At 45.0% G+C, this 18,392-nt stretch overlaps 1 protein-coding gene across 1 annotated transcript in view; it reads right to left on the bottom strand.

Annotated features, from left to right (window-relative positions):
* The window catches only part of LOC138249023 (pepsin A-like), a 36,269-nt gene extending 18,350 nt beyond the window's left edge, over nt 1–17,919 (bottom strand). Inside the window, exons 1-7 of the mRNA XM_069203081.1 lie at nt 17,907–17,919; nt 16,124–16,305; nt 12,969–13,086; nt 11,418–11,536; nt 11,115–11,311; nt 5,834–5,950; nt 491–635 (exon numbers count right to left, since the gene is read on the bottom strand). Coding sequence (XP_069059182.1) covers nt 491–635; nt 5,834–5,950; nt 11,115–11,311; nt 11,418–11,536; nt 12,969–13,086; nt 16,124–16,270 — 843 coding nt within the window. The 5' untranslated portion in view covers nt 16,271–16,305; nt 17,907–17,919. The remainder of the gene's footprint in view (nt 1–490; nt 636–5,833; nt 5,951–11,114; nt 11,312–11,417; nt 11,537–12,968; nt 13,087–16,123; nt 16,306–17,906) is intronic.
* Between the last annotated feature and the right edge of the window lie 473 nt (nt 17,920–18,392).

The following is an 18,392-nucleotide window of genomic DNA, read 5'->3' as shown; positions in this document are numbered from 1 at the left end:
TAGGGAAACATGAGCGTGCAACTAATGCAAAAATATTTGTGAACCAGATGCCTTCTCGTTTCCAAAGTTTGCCTCTAGAAGCCAGATTTATCAAACTGTCACCCACAACAGGGCGGAAGCCAGAGATGCTGCACTGTGTTGCATGACAGGAAGGGAGCAGGACAGCGCCATATCTACAGAGACGCAGCACTCTCCTCCCCTACCGTTTGCACAGAATTATGCTGCTGTGCGCTGTGCTTCAGGCTACTTTAAGTTACTTTTAGGCAATTTCCAGCACAAAAGCAGTTTTTCCTGGAAAGTAAATAATGAAATACCATTTTGTGCTGGTTTGTATCACTTCTATACGCACGCACAGCGCAAAATGCTGGTAAATCTGCCCGAGGTGTTTTAAAATTGTGTAACACAAAGGCGATGTATTGCGCCTCCCCCTACCCTGTGCTTCTGCTGAGTATTTGTTGGCAGACCAGGCTGGGAGGCGCGCGCCACTCACCTCCCCGTTCGAGTTCTGGTAAGCTCCAATAGCGTTGAGGATGCTGCCCACGCCCGAGGAGGAGCCAGAGATCAGCGAGGTCCCGGTGTCCACGATGGCCTGACATCCTCCATTGCAGGCGATGACATTCCCATTCATGGTGATGCTGAGGAGGTGAAGAAGACATGACGTTATCATGATGGCGGTTGATCTAACGAAGCCCACCAAGCGTCTTGTATTGGTCAATCGCGAAGTGGAAAAAAACTATAGTTAAATTTAGACCAAAACTCTAGGTTTAGACTAAAAGTCTAAACTTAGATCGAAAGTCTCACTTACTAGTAGTAAAGTTAGAGTTTTGTTGTAAGTTTACCTTTGTGACTTGGACCCTTTCAGTGATGCTGATATAACACAGACATCATTTACTCCTGTTCTTTGTCTGATGAATTATATGGTTAAAAAAGTAACACCCTCAAGGAAATCCATCTCATCTTTAAGATTTGTGAAGCACGGTGGTAACTTATATTCACAAACAAGTATCACTTTCTCCAGAACACGTGCCTTAACAATGCCAGAATGTCTCTCCTGAATGGATATTTTCAGTTTGTTTGGGTCCCTGGGGCCACCATGGCTGTCACACACAAACCTAAGCAGCCTTCGAAAGAAACAGCAATCCTGAGGCTAATCCGCATAGGAGGGTGGTACATTTGTGTATACAAACACTGTGCTGCTCATGGAGGTCCAGGGCACCCACAGTTTGCTGGGAAGCCCTCCCCCAGCAGAACAGCCCCCCCCAACACCGCGAGGCTAGCAGCAGTGAGGCAGGCGCCTGCTATGAAGAAGTCGGGGATGCTGCTGTTCCCAGCCTCTAAATGAAGTGTGCAAGTGGGAGGTGGCAGGTGGGGCAGAACCCCTCAACTCCCCCTCTCAAGGAGGCCGTGTGCATGGGGGTGCCGGTTATTTCCACCTCTGAGTTGTGTGTGTTGAAACTGTGTGGACGATGGTTCTTCTGCTGAGCATCGCCTTGTGGATCTCACCTGTTTTATGTTCACTGCTTCAGAGGCTGAAACAACCCCCACCCCCTCCTCGTCACAGTGGCCCCTGAAGCCCGAATCAGTGAGTTTACAATTCGTTCTGCAAACTGATCTACAAAGCACAGGGCTAAAGCATTGTCAAAGCTACTAGGTCTGCGTTTATTGAAATAACATAAGCACAGACCGGACTGAACACATTTTTAGTGGTTTATACCGATGTGTGGTACCAGAATATCATTGTCAGAATATCAATTGTAACATGTATAGTGCTCTAAAAATAATTTACAAAAATAAATGATAGAAATTCTGTAGGCATTGTTGTTGTTGAGGGGTGGCAAAGGGAGCCGTCTAGGTAGTCGTGGGAAAGGGCTCCCTCTTTTTACAAACTTGCTCTTAACAGCTATGTTTATGTCGGCTCCATCAGCCCAATCTCTGCAGCGAAACGGTCTTTCTTTCTAATGCTTGTTTTTAGGGTCGAGCCTGCATTGCATGCGCTCGCGCATGCGTATCGCAGCGAGACGCTTTAGTGTTTAGAAAAGGGCTCGGAGCCCTGTCAACTTCACATCAGTGTTTTTCATTGGTTCGTGGGCTTGCCTATTAAAATCTGCTTGCTTTCATTAGTCGAAGGCACGCATACGTCATGCCTTTTCCGGTGGCTAGCCCTCCTCGAGCGCAGCGACCAAGTACAGAAAACATGCGTGGCTCGCTGTTTTCCATCAAGCTTGTGGACTTCTTTTTCTCTAATTTATGAGCGCGATCTCGCTTGGCAGAAGTCGAGCGCTTTACATAGTTAATTTCACTTTTTCGGGTTATGTACATAAATGCACTTTTGCCCGATAGGTGAAAAGTCGGGTTAGGAGTTTACAACGTGATCAGCTCTAACATGAGCAAACGCGAGACACGTTGCATTGCAAATGCTTGTTTAGTACTCTGTCTGCCTCCAGTTAATTCTGCATTGTGCTTCCAGGCATCTGGGAGCTCTAGTGTAATGATTTTAATTAATCACACAGTCTATCTATCCATCTATTCATCCATCCATCTATCCACCCATCCAGAGGGGCAATACTTTATAGACAATATTTAGGACGCCATATTTGTGTGATTTGAGATTTCTACATATGGTATTCTGACAGACAGCCGTGGTAATGCATACTGTGGTACATTAAAGCCATTCAAGGTTCGATGAAACAACACAAGAAGGGCTCTGTTGAAAGCTACTTGGGTTTCATTTTAGTCGTTTTTTGTTTTAATGTGAGATGGGGGCCGTGTGTCAGTGAAGGCTTCTCTAGAGCCCCGCCTTCATCCCATGACTAGAAACAATAACCTGCAATGAATGCTCCTTTGTCATCGGCCTTTATTTCAGATGAAACTAAAAACAGCTATTTAATGAAAGGAGGGAGCCTTCAGTGAACCTTGCTTTCACTTCTAGAGGAAATAAAGATGGGATGGCAGGAAGGCCTTCATTACAGTCCAGCCTTTCCAACCAGGTCCAAGAGGGAGGTGCTGGAGGGGGCAATGATACAGCAAGAGGAGTGAGCAGCCGACACACAGGGGAAGGATACAGTGGAGAGGCGAAGCAATGAGGATGAGGGGAGTGGGTAAGGAACCAAGATCTGAGACACAGGGGAAGGATACAGTGGCAAGGAGAAGCCATGAGAATGGGGGGAATGGATAAGGAACCGAGACCTAACACACTGGGGAAGGATACAGTGGAGAGGTGAAGCAAAGAGAATGAAGGTAGTGCGTAAGGAACCGAGATCTGACACACAGGGGAAGGATACAGAGGTGAGTAGAAACAGGGGGAACATGAGGAGTGGGTAAGGAACCAAGACCTGACTCACAGGGGAAGGATACAGTGGTGAGGAAAAGCCATGGGAATGAGGGGAGTGGGTAAGGAACTAAGATCTGTCACACAGGGGAAGGATACAGTGGAGAGGTGAAGGAATAAGAATGAAGGGAGTGGGTAAGCTAACGAGATCTGACACACAGGGGAAGGATACAGTGGCGAGGAGAGACAATGGGAACATGGGGAGTGGGTAAGGAACCAAGACCTGATACACAGGGGAAGGATACGCTGGTGAGGAGAAGCAGTGAGAACACGGGGGGTGGGCAAGGATCCCATATATGACCCACAGGGGAAGGATACAGTGGCGAGGAGAAGCAGTGAGAATGAGGGGAGTGAGTAAGGAACTGAGACCTGACACACTGGGGAAGGATACAGTGGCTAGGAGAATCAGTGAGAATGAGAGGAGTGGGTAAGAAACCAAGACCCGACACACAGGGGAAGGATGCAGTGGTGAGGAGAAGCCGTGAGAATGAGGGGGTGGGTAAGGAACCAAGACCTAACACATAGGGGAAGGATTCAGTGGAGAGGCAAAGCAATGAGAATGAAGTCAGTGGGTAAGGAACTAAAATCTAACACACAGGGGAAGGATGCAGAGGAAAGGAATGAGGGAAGTGGGTAGGGACCCCAAATCTGACACACAGGGGAAGGATACAGTGGTGAGAAGAAACAGTGAGAACCTGGGGAGTAGGTAAGGAACCAGGATCTGACATACAGGGGAAGGATACAGTGGTGAGGAGAAGCAGTGAGAATGAGGGGAGTGGGTAAGGAACTGAGACCTGCAACACAGGGGAAGGATTCAGTGGTGAGGCGAAGCAATGAGAATGAGGTAAGTGGATAAGGAACGGAGATCTGACACACAGGGGAAGGATACAGTGGAGAGGCAAAACAATGAGAATGAAGGCAGTGGATAAGGAATGAAGATCTGACACAGAGGGGAAGGATACAGTGGTGAGGAGAGGCCTTGAGAACATGCGGGATGGGTAAGGAACCAAGATCTGACACACAGGCGAAGGATACGGTGGTCAGCAGAAGCAATGAGAATGAGGGGAGTAGGTAAGGAACCAAGATCTGACACACAGGTGAAGGATACAGTGGTTCGGTAAAGCAATGAGAATGAGGGGAGTGGGTAAGGAACCAAGATCTGACACACAGGGCAAGGATACAGTGGCGAGCAGAAACAATGAGAATGAGGGAAGTGGGTTAGGAACCAAAATCCTGAGACAAAGCTCATCATATCAACATAGAGCTAACACATCGGGAAAATTTGGAGAGGTGAAAGAGAGCAGGGAGGAACAGGCACACTGGTGGAAAGTGTAGCTGTCTTCAAACAATCAAGGTAAATTGGAATTGCATTTATATAGCGCTCACTACCCCTGACCAGGCATCAAAGCACTTTTCCTACATAATTCCTAAAACATTTTTAAAGTGCTTAACATACTGTATGTATGTGGGGTTTCCATAGCACAACCCTAGCCAAAAGGTAGCAAATATTGTCAACTAATCTGACTTTGGATTTACTAATTTGTTAATAAACCTTCATGATGTGGACATCACCCCTGTGGGATTTGTGGAGGCAATATTGGTCCCACAGATAGTTAAAATGCGTTGCTAATGTTAGCTCCTTCATGACAGTTCAAGTCGAGTGAGAGGTAGTTCTGGAAAAGAACTGAATCATTTTTGTCCAGGAGTACTCCCAATAAGAAATTGCGCACATGCGGAACTTGCAACTTGTGTCACATTCTTCATATAAAAATATGACATCTTACATTTGCAAATTTACCTGATAAAAGGAGGAGGACAGGAAGCAGGAGGGATGTAGGCAAGATTGCTGCTTTTTTGCATCAGTTTGAATGAAGAGCCATTCACAAAAATGGATGACAACGCCCCCAGTCCTGAATTAGCAATTGTGAACAATTCATCATACTGATTCAGATCCTGGATTCTCTTAAGCAAACTTAGGAAGTTAACGCCAGTCAATGTTTCCAAACTTAGGGCCTGATTAAAAACTTGGCAGAGGGGAACACTCCATCACAAACATGCCAGATATCCCATCCACTGTATTACCATCTCATAATATCCTACATAGCTCATAATACGGCATATGTGTTATGCGCTACGTTTGTGACGGAGTATCACACCCGCCGAGATCTAAATCAGGCCCATAATTTGAATTTAGCTGCATTAAAACATTTCTTACCGGAACCCTAATCACCAATTCTTATCCGAAGTTGGACTTGTGATCTAAATGCATGTGATGCAGCCTAAACTGCATCTTGGGAATGTGGATGGATGAAGGCTAAGACTCTCATTATTTTAGGATTTTAGTTAGTGGTGCAATATATACCATTTGTGGTTAAAATGTAGGAGTAGCTGATCCACTTAATCTAATCTATTACTTCACCTTGGCTCTCAATGTCCAACATAGCTTCTATGATATCCCTGAGCATCTGTGAATCTGTTCTCATGATCAGTAGATGAAGGACATACCTGTCCAAGGTGATCTCCCAGTAGCTCTCAGCAGACAGAGGTATCCAGTTCATGTTCCCGGTGTAGTAACTTGTGTCATATCCTCCAAAGGTGATCACGCTCCCGCTCTGTCCGCTCCTGTGAAGACGAAGGAGAAACCACTGCTCAGACTTATCAAGTGATGACGTCACAGGCAGTCACGTCCTGCAGCTTGGGTTTGAATGTGTCACCTTTACCCTTGAATCACTTTCAGGAAGTGCCACCTGAGTATTACCCAGTAATACCCATCAATTGATATCCAAATTCCCTCATCCGCAAAGGTCTGTAATCTCAGTGAAACCCAGTACTGCTGTATTTCTATGTCACTTACCTCCCTCAGAAAAACTTTCCTTCTGACTCCTCTTCTAGCCTTGACATTGAAATGCAAAGGTTGTTTCTAGGCTACCACTACATCAGTGCTTCGTACACTGAAAGTAAACCGCACAGGCTGGGGTGGATTGCATTTAAAGACAAAAAAAAGCTCCTTTCAACCACCCTGGTTTGACTGTTCTACTCATTGTCTGAAATACTGCCATGTTCACTGAGCTCAAAGCTGCCCTAATCACTGTTTGGCTGTTTGCCTTGGAATCCATGCCCAATACTGTCCTAATCTCTACCCAAATTACCTGAGCTCTGTCTTAAATACCAGGGTGTGCTCCAACTTCAATATGGCTCTAATCTGTGTTAACCCAACACCCTACCCTCACTCTGCTATGCTGCTTTCTCTTTTCAGCACTGCCCAGATCCCTGTGCCCATCTTTGTCCTGGCCCCTGCCTCAAATTCTGCCCTTATCTCTGCCTGAAAGGATACATTTAGCTGTGCCCAGTGCTATTTTACATGATTGTTATGGGAACTGTTTCACAACTTGACACTTTGGCATTTATCTCTGATAGTGTTGGTCCTACAGAACACCTTCTGTCCCTCTCTCACTTCTATATTACACATTAGTATGGCCACCACTTTCTCAATCCAGAGAAATAACCCAGGGTGACATTATTCCTGACTCAAGGCTATGTCGGCCCAATGTTTACTTCCTCACTCCAGTTACCTTATTTTATGTAGTACTAGTAGCATATTATAGTTCAAACATCCCAATCTTGCTTTGGTAATGTCATATAAACAGAGCTTCCAGAAATGATCTTTCCAAGGTCTAAAGACCCCTGAACCATATCTGTAGGATATTATCATTCTTAGATGCTCAGACAACAGCACACTTGTGTTCAATGATCTAAACTGGATGCCAATCAAAGGGAGATGTTACCAAGACTGGATCAAACAAGGTTTCATGGTTCCACAACAAGATCTCCCAAGTAAGTGTGCCTTTCACAAGATGTCAACTACAACCCTCCAAGCCAGGTACAAACCCCCTCAAGAGCAGGTACCTCTATACACAGGACTCTTTCCCTTTAAATGGATTCCCAATCAAGTCCACCCTGCCTCTTTTAAAATTGCATGAGATGCTTATGTTCTCACTAGGACTAAGCCATGACTCTGCAAATGCATGGTTCCCTACCACAAAAAAATCACTCTAAATACTTCAACTACTAGTTCCTTCTTTCAGGTTCCATCCTTATGGTCATTTCCTTCCACCTGCATAATTCTTCATGGCATTCTCTAGATTCCTCCCCCTTTTTCTTGAATACTCCCTTCTATTTGCATCCTTCTTTTTTGGTGTTCCCTTCTAGGGCCATCCTTTTTCATGGACATTCCCATCTATTGGCATTTTTCTTCTTGGGCATTCCCTGCTAGAGCCATCCTTTTTCATGGGCATTACCACCTATCAGCATCACTCTTCACAGCCATTCCCTCCTATAAGTATCCTTCTTCATGCTTATTCCCTTTTACCGGTATCTTTCTTCAAAAGCATTTCTTTCTATTGGCAAATTTATTTTTGCCTGATCTTGTCTAATGAACATTCCCTTCAAAATGCATCTTTCTTCATGGATATTCCCCTCCATTGGCCTTCTTCATTAGAGTTTACTTCTCTTGACATTATTCTTCATATACCTTACATTCTACTGGCATCATTCTTCTTGGACAATACCTTCTAGAGCCACCCTTCCTCATGAGCATTCCCTTCATTGATTATCTGTCTTTAACAGCATTGCCTTCGATTTGCATTTTATTCACCAACATTTCCTTTTATTCGCAAAATATTTAATTAATCATTTTTTTACAGATGTCTTTCTGCATGGACATTCCAGTCTAGAGCCATATGTCTTCATTCATGGACATTCCCTTTTGTTAAAATTATCCTTCATGAACATTCTCTTTTATCACCATCCTTCGTAAATTACACTTCTTTTGTTATGCCACCGTCTTCATGGACAGTTACTTTAAACCACACTCTTTTCATGGACAACATTCCCTTCTACCAGCATCCTTCATCTCGGATATTTCCTCTATCAGCATTATTCTGCATGTACATGCATATCTAGAGCTCTCCTTCTTCATGGACATCCCCATCTATCAGCATCCTTCTTCATTGACAGCCCTGTCTAGAGCTATCCTTCTTGAAGGACATTCCCTTCTATCAGCATCCTTTATCACAGGGATTCCCTTCTATCAGCATCATTCTTCATGGACATTCCCTTCAATCAGTATCCTTCTTCATGGACATTCCCATCTATCAGCATCCTTTTTCATGGACATTCCCTTCTATCAGCATCCTTCTTCATTGACAGTCCTGTCTAGAGCCATCTTTCTTGAAGGACATTCCCTTCTATCAGCATCCTTCTTGATGGACATTCCCTTCTACCAGCATCCTTCATCTTGGACATTCCCTCTATCAGCATTATTCTGCATTAACATGCCTATCTAGAGCTCTCCTTCTTTATGAACATTCCCTTCTATCAGCATCCTTCTTCATGGACATTCCCTTCTATCAGAATCCTTCTTCATTGACAGTCCTGTCTAGAGCCATCCTTCTTGAAGGACATTTCCTTCTATCAGCATTCTTCTTCTTGGACATTTCCTTCTATCAGCATCCTTCTTCCAGGTCATTCCTTTTTATCAGCATCCTTCTTCTTGCAGATTTCCTTCTATCAAAATCCTTGTTCATGGGCATTCATGTCTAGAGCCATCCTTCCTAATGGACATACCAATCTATAAGCATGTGAAACAGCCTTTACAACGCGGGCTGAGCCACGTGTGCCATTTCCCTGCAAGCGGAACAACGCTTGCCTGAGCCACAGGTCTGCCTGGAGTCTGCCTTAACCATGCATATGTGTGGTTAATGCAGAGAGCAGTCCAGCTGTGTGGATGGGTGGATCAGGAACAGGTAGGATCAGGAGCGGTAAGTGGGGCTGGGTTTTGGGGTTGTTTTTAGGGGTGGAGTCGGTTTTAGGGCTCAGAGGGGTTGGGTAGTCTTTTTGTCAGGGGTCAGGGTTTTAAGGCTCAGGGCATGGGGGGGTCAGGGTACTTTTAAGGGCAGGGGCCGGTTTTAGGGATTCAGGCAAGAGGGGTAAGGGGCAGTCATAAAGGATGGGGGTTAGTTTTAGGGCTCAGGGCAATAGGGCTGGGTTTTCTTTTTCTAGCAGCGGGCAGGGTTTTAGGCTTCAGGACGGGGAGGGGAAGGGGTAGTTTTAAGGGCAGGGCTGGCTTTAGGGCTCAAGGCAGGGGGGTTGGGGTAGGTTTAGGGCTAAGGGCGGGGGGCTGGAGTCGAGGTAGTTTTTAGCAGGGGGCAGGGTTTTAGGCCTCAGGGTGAGGGAGGGGAAAGTGTAGTTTTAAGGAAAGGATAGGGTCATTTTAGGGCTGAGGGCAGGGGGCAGTTTTAGGGCTGGGCACGGTCATTTTAGGGCTCAGGGTGAGGGGGAAGGAGCAGTTCTAAGGGCTGGGGTGGATTGCAGGGATGGGGTATCAGGTGTTAGTGCGCAGGGCGGGGGGAATTTACAACGCATATTGCTTTACCAATCATGCTTTTACAACGGAATTCATTGTAAAGGCGTGAGTGGTAAAGGCATGTGTGGTAAAGGCACGGTCGTGGTTCAGACCATGTTATTTAGCCTTGTGTGGTTCAGGCATGCGTGGTTGTGTTATATAACAATAAGAATCCTTCTACATGGACATTCCCTTCTATCAGCATCCTTCTTTATGGACATTCCCTCCTATCAATATCTTCTTCAATGACATTCCCTTCTATCAGCATCCTTCTTCATTGACAGTCCTGTCTAGAGCCATCCTTCTTGAAGGACATTCCCTTCTATCAGCATCCTTCTTGATGGACATTCCCTTCTACCAGCATCCTTCTTCATTGACAGTCCTGTCTAGAGCCATCCTTCTTGAAGGACATTCCTTTCTATCAGCATCCTTCTTCATTGACAGTCTTGTCTAGAGCCACCCTTCTTGAAGGACATTCCCTTCTATCAGCATGCTTTTTCACAGAGATTCCCTTCTATCAGCATCATTCTTCAAGGCCTTCCCTTCTATCAGCATCCTTCTCCCAGGACATTCCTTTTTATCAGCATCGTTCTTCATGGACATTCCCTTCTAGAGCCATCCTTCTTCTTGGACATTCCCTTCTATCAGCATCATTCTTCATGGCCTTCCCTTCTATCAGCATCCTTTTTCCAGGACATTCCTTTTGTTTAGCACCCTTCTTCATGGGCATTCCCTTCTATCAGTATTTTGCTTCATAGATTGTCTTTTCTAGAATCATTTTTCTTCATGGACTACTTTCTTTCCTGACCCTTCTTCACCGACAGTTTGTGTCTGCTTTTACATCCTTGCATAGTCGGCTGAAAATCAGATAATTTACAGAATTCTACATTCTCTAAAATTAAACATATATAACTTGAGGATTCTACTTCTCTCACCTCTGCACTCAATTAGTTAGAAATATCAATTGAGCTGTGGTTTTTGCTGCTCACAATTTTTTATGAAAGTCCAGTTATTTGAACATGCAGTTTTCACATTTTTATCTATGAAAAGACTTGCATGTAGTAAAGTACATATTGTTTATAGAAAAATCAAGTATGAATGAATGAATTAATTCATGAAGGAATGAGCCACTAATGGCAGGGTGCGGGCCTACCATGGGTTGAGTGTGCTGTGGGAGAGCCTCTTAGAGTATGTTGATCTCAGAGATAGATGGAAGTTAGTGGTATAAATGCTCCTTCTTTTCAATGACCTCAATAGTTGACTTTTTATTTAAATGGCCCAAACCTGCCTTCTGACTTTGGATACTTGATACCTCTAACACCACATGTACTCAGTGATCATTCCCCCAGTCACACTTGGGTCCGATGGGTAGCCTTGACTTACGGGCTCAGGTAGACAGAGAAGAGGTTCTGTGCCAGTAGACCCTGGCTCCACATGTTGTCGAAGACAGGGGTGGCTTGATCCTGGGCAAGGCTTGGGAAGGCTACTCCCAGGATCCCATCAAATGGCATTTGGTAGAAGAAGGTGGCTTCAGTGTAGGCCACTCCGAAGACCTGCTCAGTGATAGTGAGGCCTGCAACCTAAGGGCGAGAGTAGGTAATTGTCGAAAGCACCAATGAAGCAGCTCTTCCCTGACACAAGCTCCAGCTCAACTACCATAGTCCATCTGGTCTGCATTCCACCTACCTGGAGAGTGTCGTAACCCAGAACCCCCGTCATGCTTCCGGTGCCATAGCCACAGGACAGGCTGGTGCTGGTCCCCTGGAACGTGGAGGAACTGGAGGGGTTGAACTTGTTGTGATTTGCTGTGGTTACAAATTAAAACCCAATTATCACACAATCATTAAACAGCAGTCACTGATTTACCACTCATAGATTGGCTTATTTTATATTTGTGTATACTGTTTACATGATTTTTGAGATATGTAGCTGAATCCTATTGCTGATGCTAAATACGTACATTAAGTTTTCTTTGCCACCAGGAATTAATTCTATTTTGTAATAAATTGTGGAATTTGGCTCAGACAGCTCTTTCAATCACCCATTAATCTAGACAGCACACTAGGAATGCATGCTATCCTCGTCAGAACACTTCTGCAGAAAACTCTTCATACCCCACTCCTTTCTTCCAGCAGTATGAAATTCTAACCTGAAAGTCCTTTTTTCCAGGAGCTCAAGCTCTGGCTCTCTTACAATGTTTTATCTTTGTTACTTTATTTCTGATGTCTGTTGAGCCTGTGGCCACTGCTTTGCCCATCATGACACCCAAGCTGAGATGAGCTGATGTCAAAACCAATTGGACACAAAAGGGTATATAAAAGAATAGAAGGAAGAAGTAACTGATTGAAGATTGATTCTCTGATAGGTCAGGACAGCTGGCTGTAATAATTTAAGTGAAAACCATAAAGAACACATTCCAATACCTAGGTTTAGAGAAGGAACATTTATTAATACAATGGTGGCTCCAACATTATACTAAGGTGCAATGATGAGCTGTAACGATAGATGCACTAAGAGGACCAGGAAGATGAACTCAGGGAAGGTTAGGGTGGAAGTTGGATGATGAACTCTGGAGGACAAAGTCTTACAGGCTGATACGGTAATGCTAGTAACATGTGTGGTTAGATGTGGGTAGAGAGGCAGGGTGTTCAAAGAGACCTGTTGATATTTTTGGGAAAAATATTGGGCCGTGTAGGAAGCTACCTTAGAAGATGAGATATTTGTTGTATGTTTAAAAGTTTCTGTTCTCTCTTACGCGGCTTCTTTTGTCTGGTTCTGTCTTCCACATCCCCTCTTTGAATTCTCCTCTCTGTTTTTGTACCACTGTGATGCTACCATGAGGCAGCAGAACTGATATTCTAAAATGGTGGCATGTCACAAGGTTGACTTAGACCTGAAGAAACACCAACCTCACAATACCAACTAGCAGTAAATCAAGGTAAGTGTATATCAGGTGTATATCAGGAAGGAGGGATTTAGTATTCTTTACTCCACATTACATACTGCCACAACATAGTGGCTGTCAATAATGTTGCTGATTGATATTTCTGCCATGATATTGTGACTCCCAACACCAGCACAGAAGATGCTGTAATAAATAGATGCTGGTATTATTGGTGCAAGGCCTGTGCTTCAGAAACACAACAAGGAGAGTTAGATGAGGTAGGGCTTTGTCCAGATAAGGAAGACGATGGGGACACCTTGGCTTCTACAGTTGTTGACCCAGGGACTACTTACAGCAGGCTTCGCTGTTGCAGTATACCGAGGGGACCCAGAAGTTGGAGGAGCCGCTGTCAAACATCATGTTGAAGCTCTGAGGTGGAGTCCCAAGGGAGACAACTCCGTAGTACTGCATCTGTTGGACAAGAAGAGGAAATCAGAATTGCAATTTGCTTCTGGGTCACACCTTTTCCGGTCAGTTATTTATCTCTGATGTCTCCTCACTTCTAGACCATTCTAATAACTTTCACATCAGTGGCTCCTCAGAGACCACTGTGCATACTGGTCAGTCTACATAGAATCAACTCACCAGAGGTCACTATGTACCCCCTCAAACCAATACCTCACGAGAGGTCACTGCCTGCGCTGCTGTGTCACATTAGCCAGAGTAACCAGAGGTCACTGTGTGTTCTTCTCTGTCTTTGAAGGATCTGCTGCTTAAAGTCCCTTACATTTCTGTCTTGTTAGAAGGGCGCGCTCTAGGGCTATGGACCGGAACCCATGTAACTAATCCTTATTCCTAGCCCAGCTTTTCAATCTACACCTCAGGCAACAAAGTCTCTGGGGGTGCTAGGCCAGTCTTAGCTGCATCAGGAGTTGGGCAACGCATCCTTCATTAGTCCTGGACATGCCATGGTTAGAGCGTGTTACAGCAGTAGTCTAGTCATCCGTGTTAGTGTTGGAATGGCTGGCATGTCACAGTTTTACCTAGAGGTCAGAAAGCAGCTGACACCACATCTTACAAACAGTAGAATCAAGATCTCAGAGTAAAGCTGGAGTGATACCTGCCATCCGCTAGCCTAGGCAGAGTCAGTGGCATTGGACATCCTTCTGAATCTACAAGAGAACTACACAGCTATCCATTGCTCTTGGTCAGGATTCCCACTGCTGGATTGTAGACAACTAGGACTCAGTGGGCCGACCAACCGTTGCAAGTCTAGTGAGGCAATGTGCAAACACGAAGAGTAGCACAGTCCCCCTGGCATCAGACACAATCTCTGGAGTAAGCTATGCCAGACTCCACTGTAGCATCAAGTTAGCAATAATAATCAGATAATACTCATCCCTTCTTCAGCTTAAGTGTTACTCTTGACAATATAGAATCCACACAAAAGCTCTAGAAGGAGTCAACTTATGGATGGTCTCAGTTTAACTCTCTCAAGAGTACGACTTTTGTGTTCTAATTCATGCTGCCTTAAATATTTAAATATCCTACTTTTTCTTTTCATCTTTATAGCTTCCTTGTCAACTGCTTACGTGCAGTCTTCTTGTTACTTTTACTGCCACAGATTATGTTTTCTACCACATCTCTCTTCTCTAAATCCTCTATCTTCAGCTCTGGCTCTCCACTCTTTCTTGCCCCTGAGATGCTTTCACCCACTGTGAATACTGCTATGGACCAGCATCTCGACTTTGTCAACTACTGTTGGTGCTCACATCCCCAAATCCTACTGGGACACTTGAGGAAGAATGCAACGGTGCCATCTGGAAGACGTGAGACCTAAATTTAGGACTCCGATCAGAGGCTCATGTTTCCACTTTGAATCAATATGCAGACTGACCTCCCATTGTTGCTGCTAAACGTATTGAAGTTACGTCTCTGTGTTTCGTGTTAATCCTAGGAGATTATTGCCCCACAGACTCCATCTTCTTTTGTGTAATCTAGGATCACAGACACTGTGTCAATGGGAATCCATTTAGAGGGAAGAAAGCTTTCCAGTATCCCTAATCAAAAAGCTTGTGAAAATTAGACCATGAGAAACGCACTTCAGGAATTTAATTGGTAACTTGATGAACCGTGTACATCTTGGGGTGCTTTGCACTTTTCCAGAACGTACAATTTGTGTCCCTGGTAGGTCTCTACACTGTGGCTCACAATGTTCACTTAGGGGCATATTTATACTCCGTTTGCGCCGAATTTGCGTCGTTTTTTTCGACGCAAATTAGACGCAAAACTAACTCCATATTTATACTTTGGCGTTAGACGCGTCTAGTGCCAAAGTTCCTGGAATTAGCGTAATTTTTTTGCGTGAACACCTTCCTTGCGTTAATGATATGCAAGGTAGGCATTCCCGTCTTAAAAAATGACTCCGATGCTATTGCGTCGGATTTATACTCCCGGGCAAAAATGACGCCCGGGAGTGGGCGGGTCTAAAAAACCCGCACTTGCGCTGGATTTTAGCGCCTGGGTCAGGGCAGGCGTTAAGGGACCTGTGGGCTCAGAATGAGCCCAGAGGTGCCCTCCCCTGCCCCCAGGGACACCCCCTGCCACCCTTGCCCACCCCAGGAGGACACCCAAGGATGGAGGGACCCACCCCAGGGACATTAAGGTAAGTCCAGGTAAGTATTTTTTTTAAAAAGAAATTGTGGCATAGGGGGCCTGATTTGTGCCCCCCTACATGCCACTATGCCCAATGACCATTCCCAGGGGACAAAAGTCCCCTGGGCATGGCCATTGGGCAAGGGGGCATGACTCCTGTCTTTGCTAAGACAGGAGTCATTTCAATGGGGGATGGGGGTCGTAAAAAAATGGCGCAAATCGGGTTAAGACGTTTTTTTTGCCTCAGCCTGACTTGCCCCATTTTTAGACGCCCAAACGCCATTTTTCCCTATGCCGGCGCTGCCTGGTGTACGTGGTTTTTTTTCACGCACACCAGGCAGCGCCGGTCGGCTAACGCCGGCTAACGCCATTCAATAAATACGGCGCCCGCATGGCGCTTCAGAATGGCGTTAGCCGGCGCTAATTTATTTGGCGCAAAACTGCGTTAGCGCAGTTTTGCGTCAAAAAGTATAAATATGGGCCTTAGTGTGTGAGGCAGACTGAGGATTCTGGAGCCAACTCTTTGGAAGTCCCAACACTTCCACTCCAGAGCATGAGTGATCACCTGGCCCTTCTGAAAGTTCTGAAGACTCCTGAGTTTGTTAGTGACTGGACAGGTGGTCGGTGTGTTAGACCACTGATCCTGCTCTCAGGGACCTCAAGCCCAGTGGCACATGTGCAACTTGTAAATGAATCAATTTGCTTCCTAACTACCCCACCCTCTCCTAATGGGATCCTGTCTCACATGAGTCCCTCAGCTCCAATAGGTGTTGACCCCATCTCATTCACCACTTTTATTTTACACTTACCAGTGCCCCCTGGTGTGAGCACTTTTCGTGTGATAGCCACTTACGTCCATGTAGTTGGTCATCGGCTCATTCGCCACTTGTCCATACAGAGTTGGGTAATATTTGGTGGCTGGATTCACTTTATACGTCTCCAGGAACTCCTTCAGTTTACCGGTCTCCCTCAGGTGGTCCCTAAGGGACTTCCCTCTCATCAAGGGAACCCTAAACAAAATGAGAATTACCAGTGGGGGGAAGAAAAGAGACATATCCTGGCAAGCATTCATCATCATGGAAATTCAGATTTCCAAAGATAGGGTGTAAATTATAATTACTTCTGTCACCTTTATGAAACATTCCCTGAAGAAAATAAGTATAACCGGCTTTCGACCAAAACCTATTTGTGGAAAGGTTTTAGTGCATAAAAAATTATATTGTTTTTTTCACCCAAAAAACCCATATAATCAAGGACTTTGCCCAGTTACTGTGAACAGCCTATTAATCTGGTAAAGTAGTATTATATCACTTTAAAATTCATGGGGTCATCGAATCCCTGTATACAACATTGGCTCTAATTTACTGATTCAAGTTGTGGAGTTACTTGTAGTATGGAAAAATGAAATGATGTAGCTGCTCTACTGTAATACATTATTACAGAATAGCTGATGATATTATAATGCGTGCTGCCAGGATTAGTAGCTGAATGAGCATCATTACAACTGTACAAAAGCTGACTTTTCCTTTTTATAATCAGTATTTCTAAACCATACAGTAATGAGCAGAAGGAGATATTTTCAACAACGTGTATTGTTGGCACAGTGAGGGCCATATTTATACTTTTTGACGCAAAACTGCACTAATGCAGTTTTGCGCCAAAAAAATTAGTGCCGGCTAACGCCATTCTGAAGCGCCATGCGGGCGCCGTATTTATTGAATGGCGTTAGCCGGCGTTAGCCGACCGGCGCTGCCTGGTGTGCGTGAAAAAAAACCACGTACACCAGGCAGCGCCGGCGTAGGGAAAAATGGCGTTTGGGCGTCCAAAAATGGGGCAAGTCAGGCTGAGGCAAAAAAATCGTCTTAACCCGATTTGCGCCATTTTTTGTTGGCGCCCAGACGCCATTAACATGACTCCTGTCTTAGCAAAGACAGGAGTCATGCCCCCTTGCCCAATGGCCATGCCCAGGGGACTTATGTCCCCTGGGCATGGTCATTGGGCACAGTGGCATGTAGGGGGGCACAAATCAGGCCCCCCTATGCCACAAAAAAAAATAAAAAAAAATACTTAATACAACTTACCTTGTCCTCCCTGGGATGGGTCCCTCCATCCTTGGGTGTCCTCCTGGGGTGGGCAAGGGTGGCAGGGGGTGTCCCTGGGGGCTTGGGAGGGCACCTCTGGTCTCATTCTGAGCCCACAGGTCCCTTAACGCCTGCCCTGACCCAGGCGCTAAAATCCGGCGCAAATGCGGGTTTTTTAGTCCCGCCCACTCCCAGGCGTCATTTTTGCCCGGGAGTATAAATACGACGCATATGCATCGCAGTCATTTTTTAAGACGGGAACGCCTACCTTGCATATCATTAACACAAGGAAGGTGTTCACGCAAAAAAATGACGCTAACTCCATGAACTTTGGCGCTAGACGCGTCTAACGCCAAACTATAAATATGGAGTTAGTTTTGCGTCGAATTTGCGTCGAAAAAAACGACGCAAATTCGGCGCAAACGGAGTATAAATATGCCCCTAAGTGTCATTGTTTGACGAATAGAATGGCTCTGATTCTTCCTACAACTTCTGAGCCTGAGCCCGATTTTTAAGTTGATTTACATTAAATTGATTCTAATATTTTTTTGGAACAAATTATTAACAACCACTTTCTGAGCTGGTTAATTTTGCACTCAATTTCGTTTGTGTTCTTCACTGATGAGGTGGGAATCATGGATGCTGTTTGCTGGACTCTTTCCATATACACTGAGTGTAGAGGTGGGTATCATGGAGGCTATTTGCATATACATTGAGTATAGAGGTGGGAATCATGGATGCTGTTTGCATATACATTGAGTGTAGGGGTGGGAATCAAGGATGCTGTTTCCATATACATTGAGTGTAGAGGTGGGAATCATGGATGCTGTTTGCATATAAATTGTGTGTAGAGGTGGGAATCATGGATGCTGTTTGCATATACATTGTGTATAGCTGTGGGAATCATGGATGCTGTTTGCATATACCTTGAGTATAGAGGTGGGAATCATGGATGCTGTTTGCATATACCTTGAGTGTAGGGGTGGGAATCATGGATGCTGTTTCCATATACATTGAGTGTAGAGGTGGGGATCCTGGATG

Source organism: Pleurodeles waltl, chromosome 8, assembly GCF_031143425.1.
Source record: "Pleurodeles waltl isolate 20211129_DDA chromosome 8, aPleWal1.hap1.20221129, whole genome shotgun sequence".
In the NCBI taxonomy this organism is placed as follows: Eukaryota; Metazoa; Chordata; class Amphibia; order Caudata; family Salamandridae; genus Pleurodeles; species Pleurodeles waltl.
Note: the sequence above shows the minus strand (reverse complement) of the source record. Positions and strands in the feature narration are given on the sequence as shown.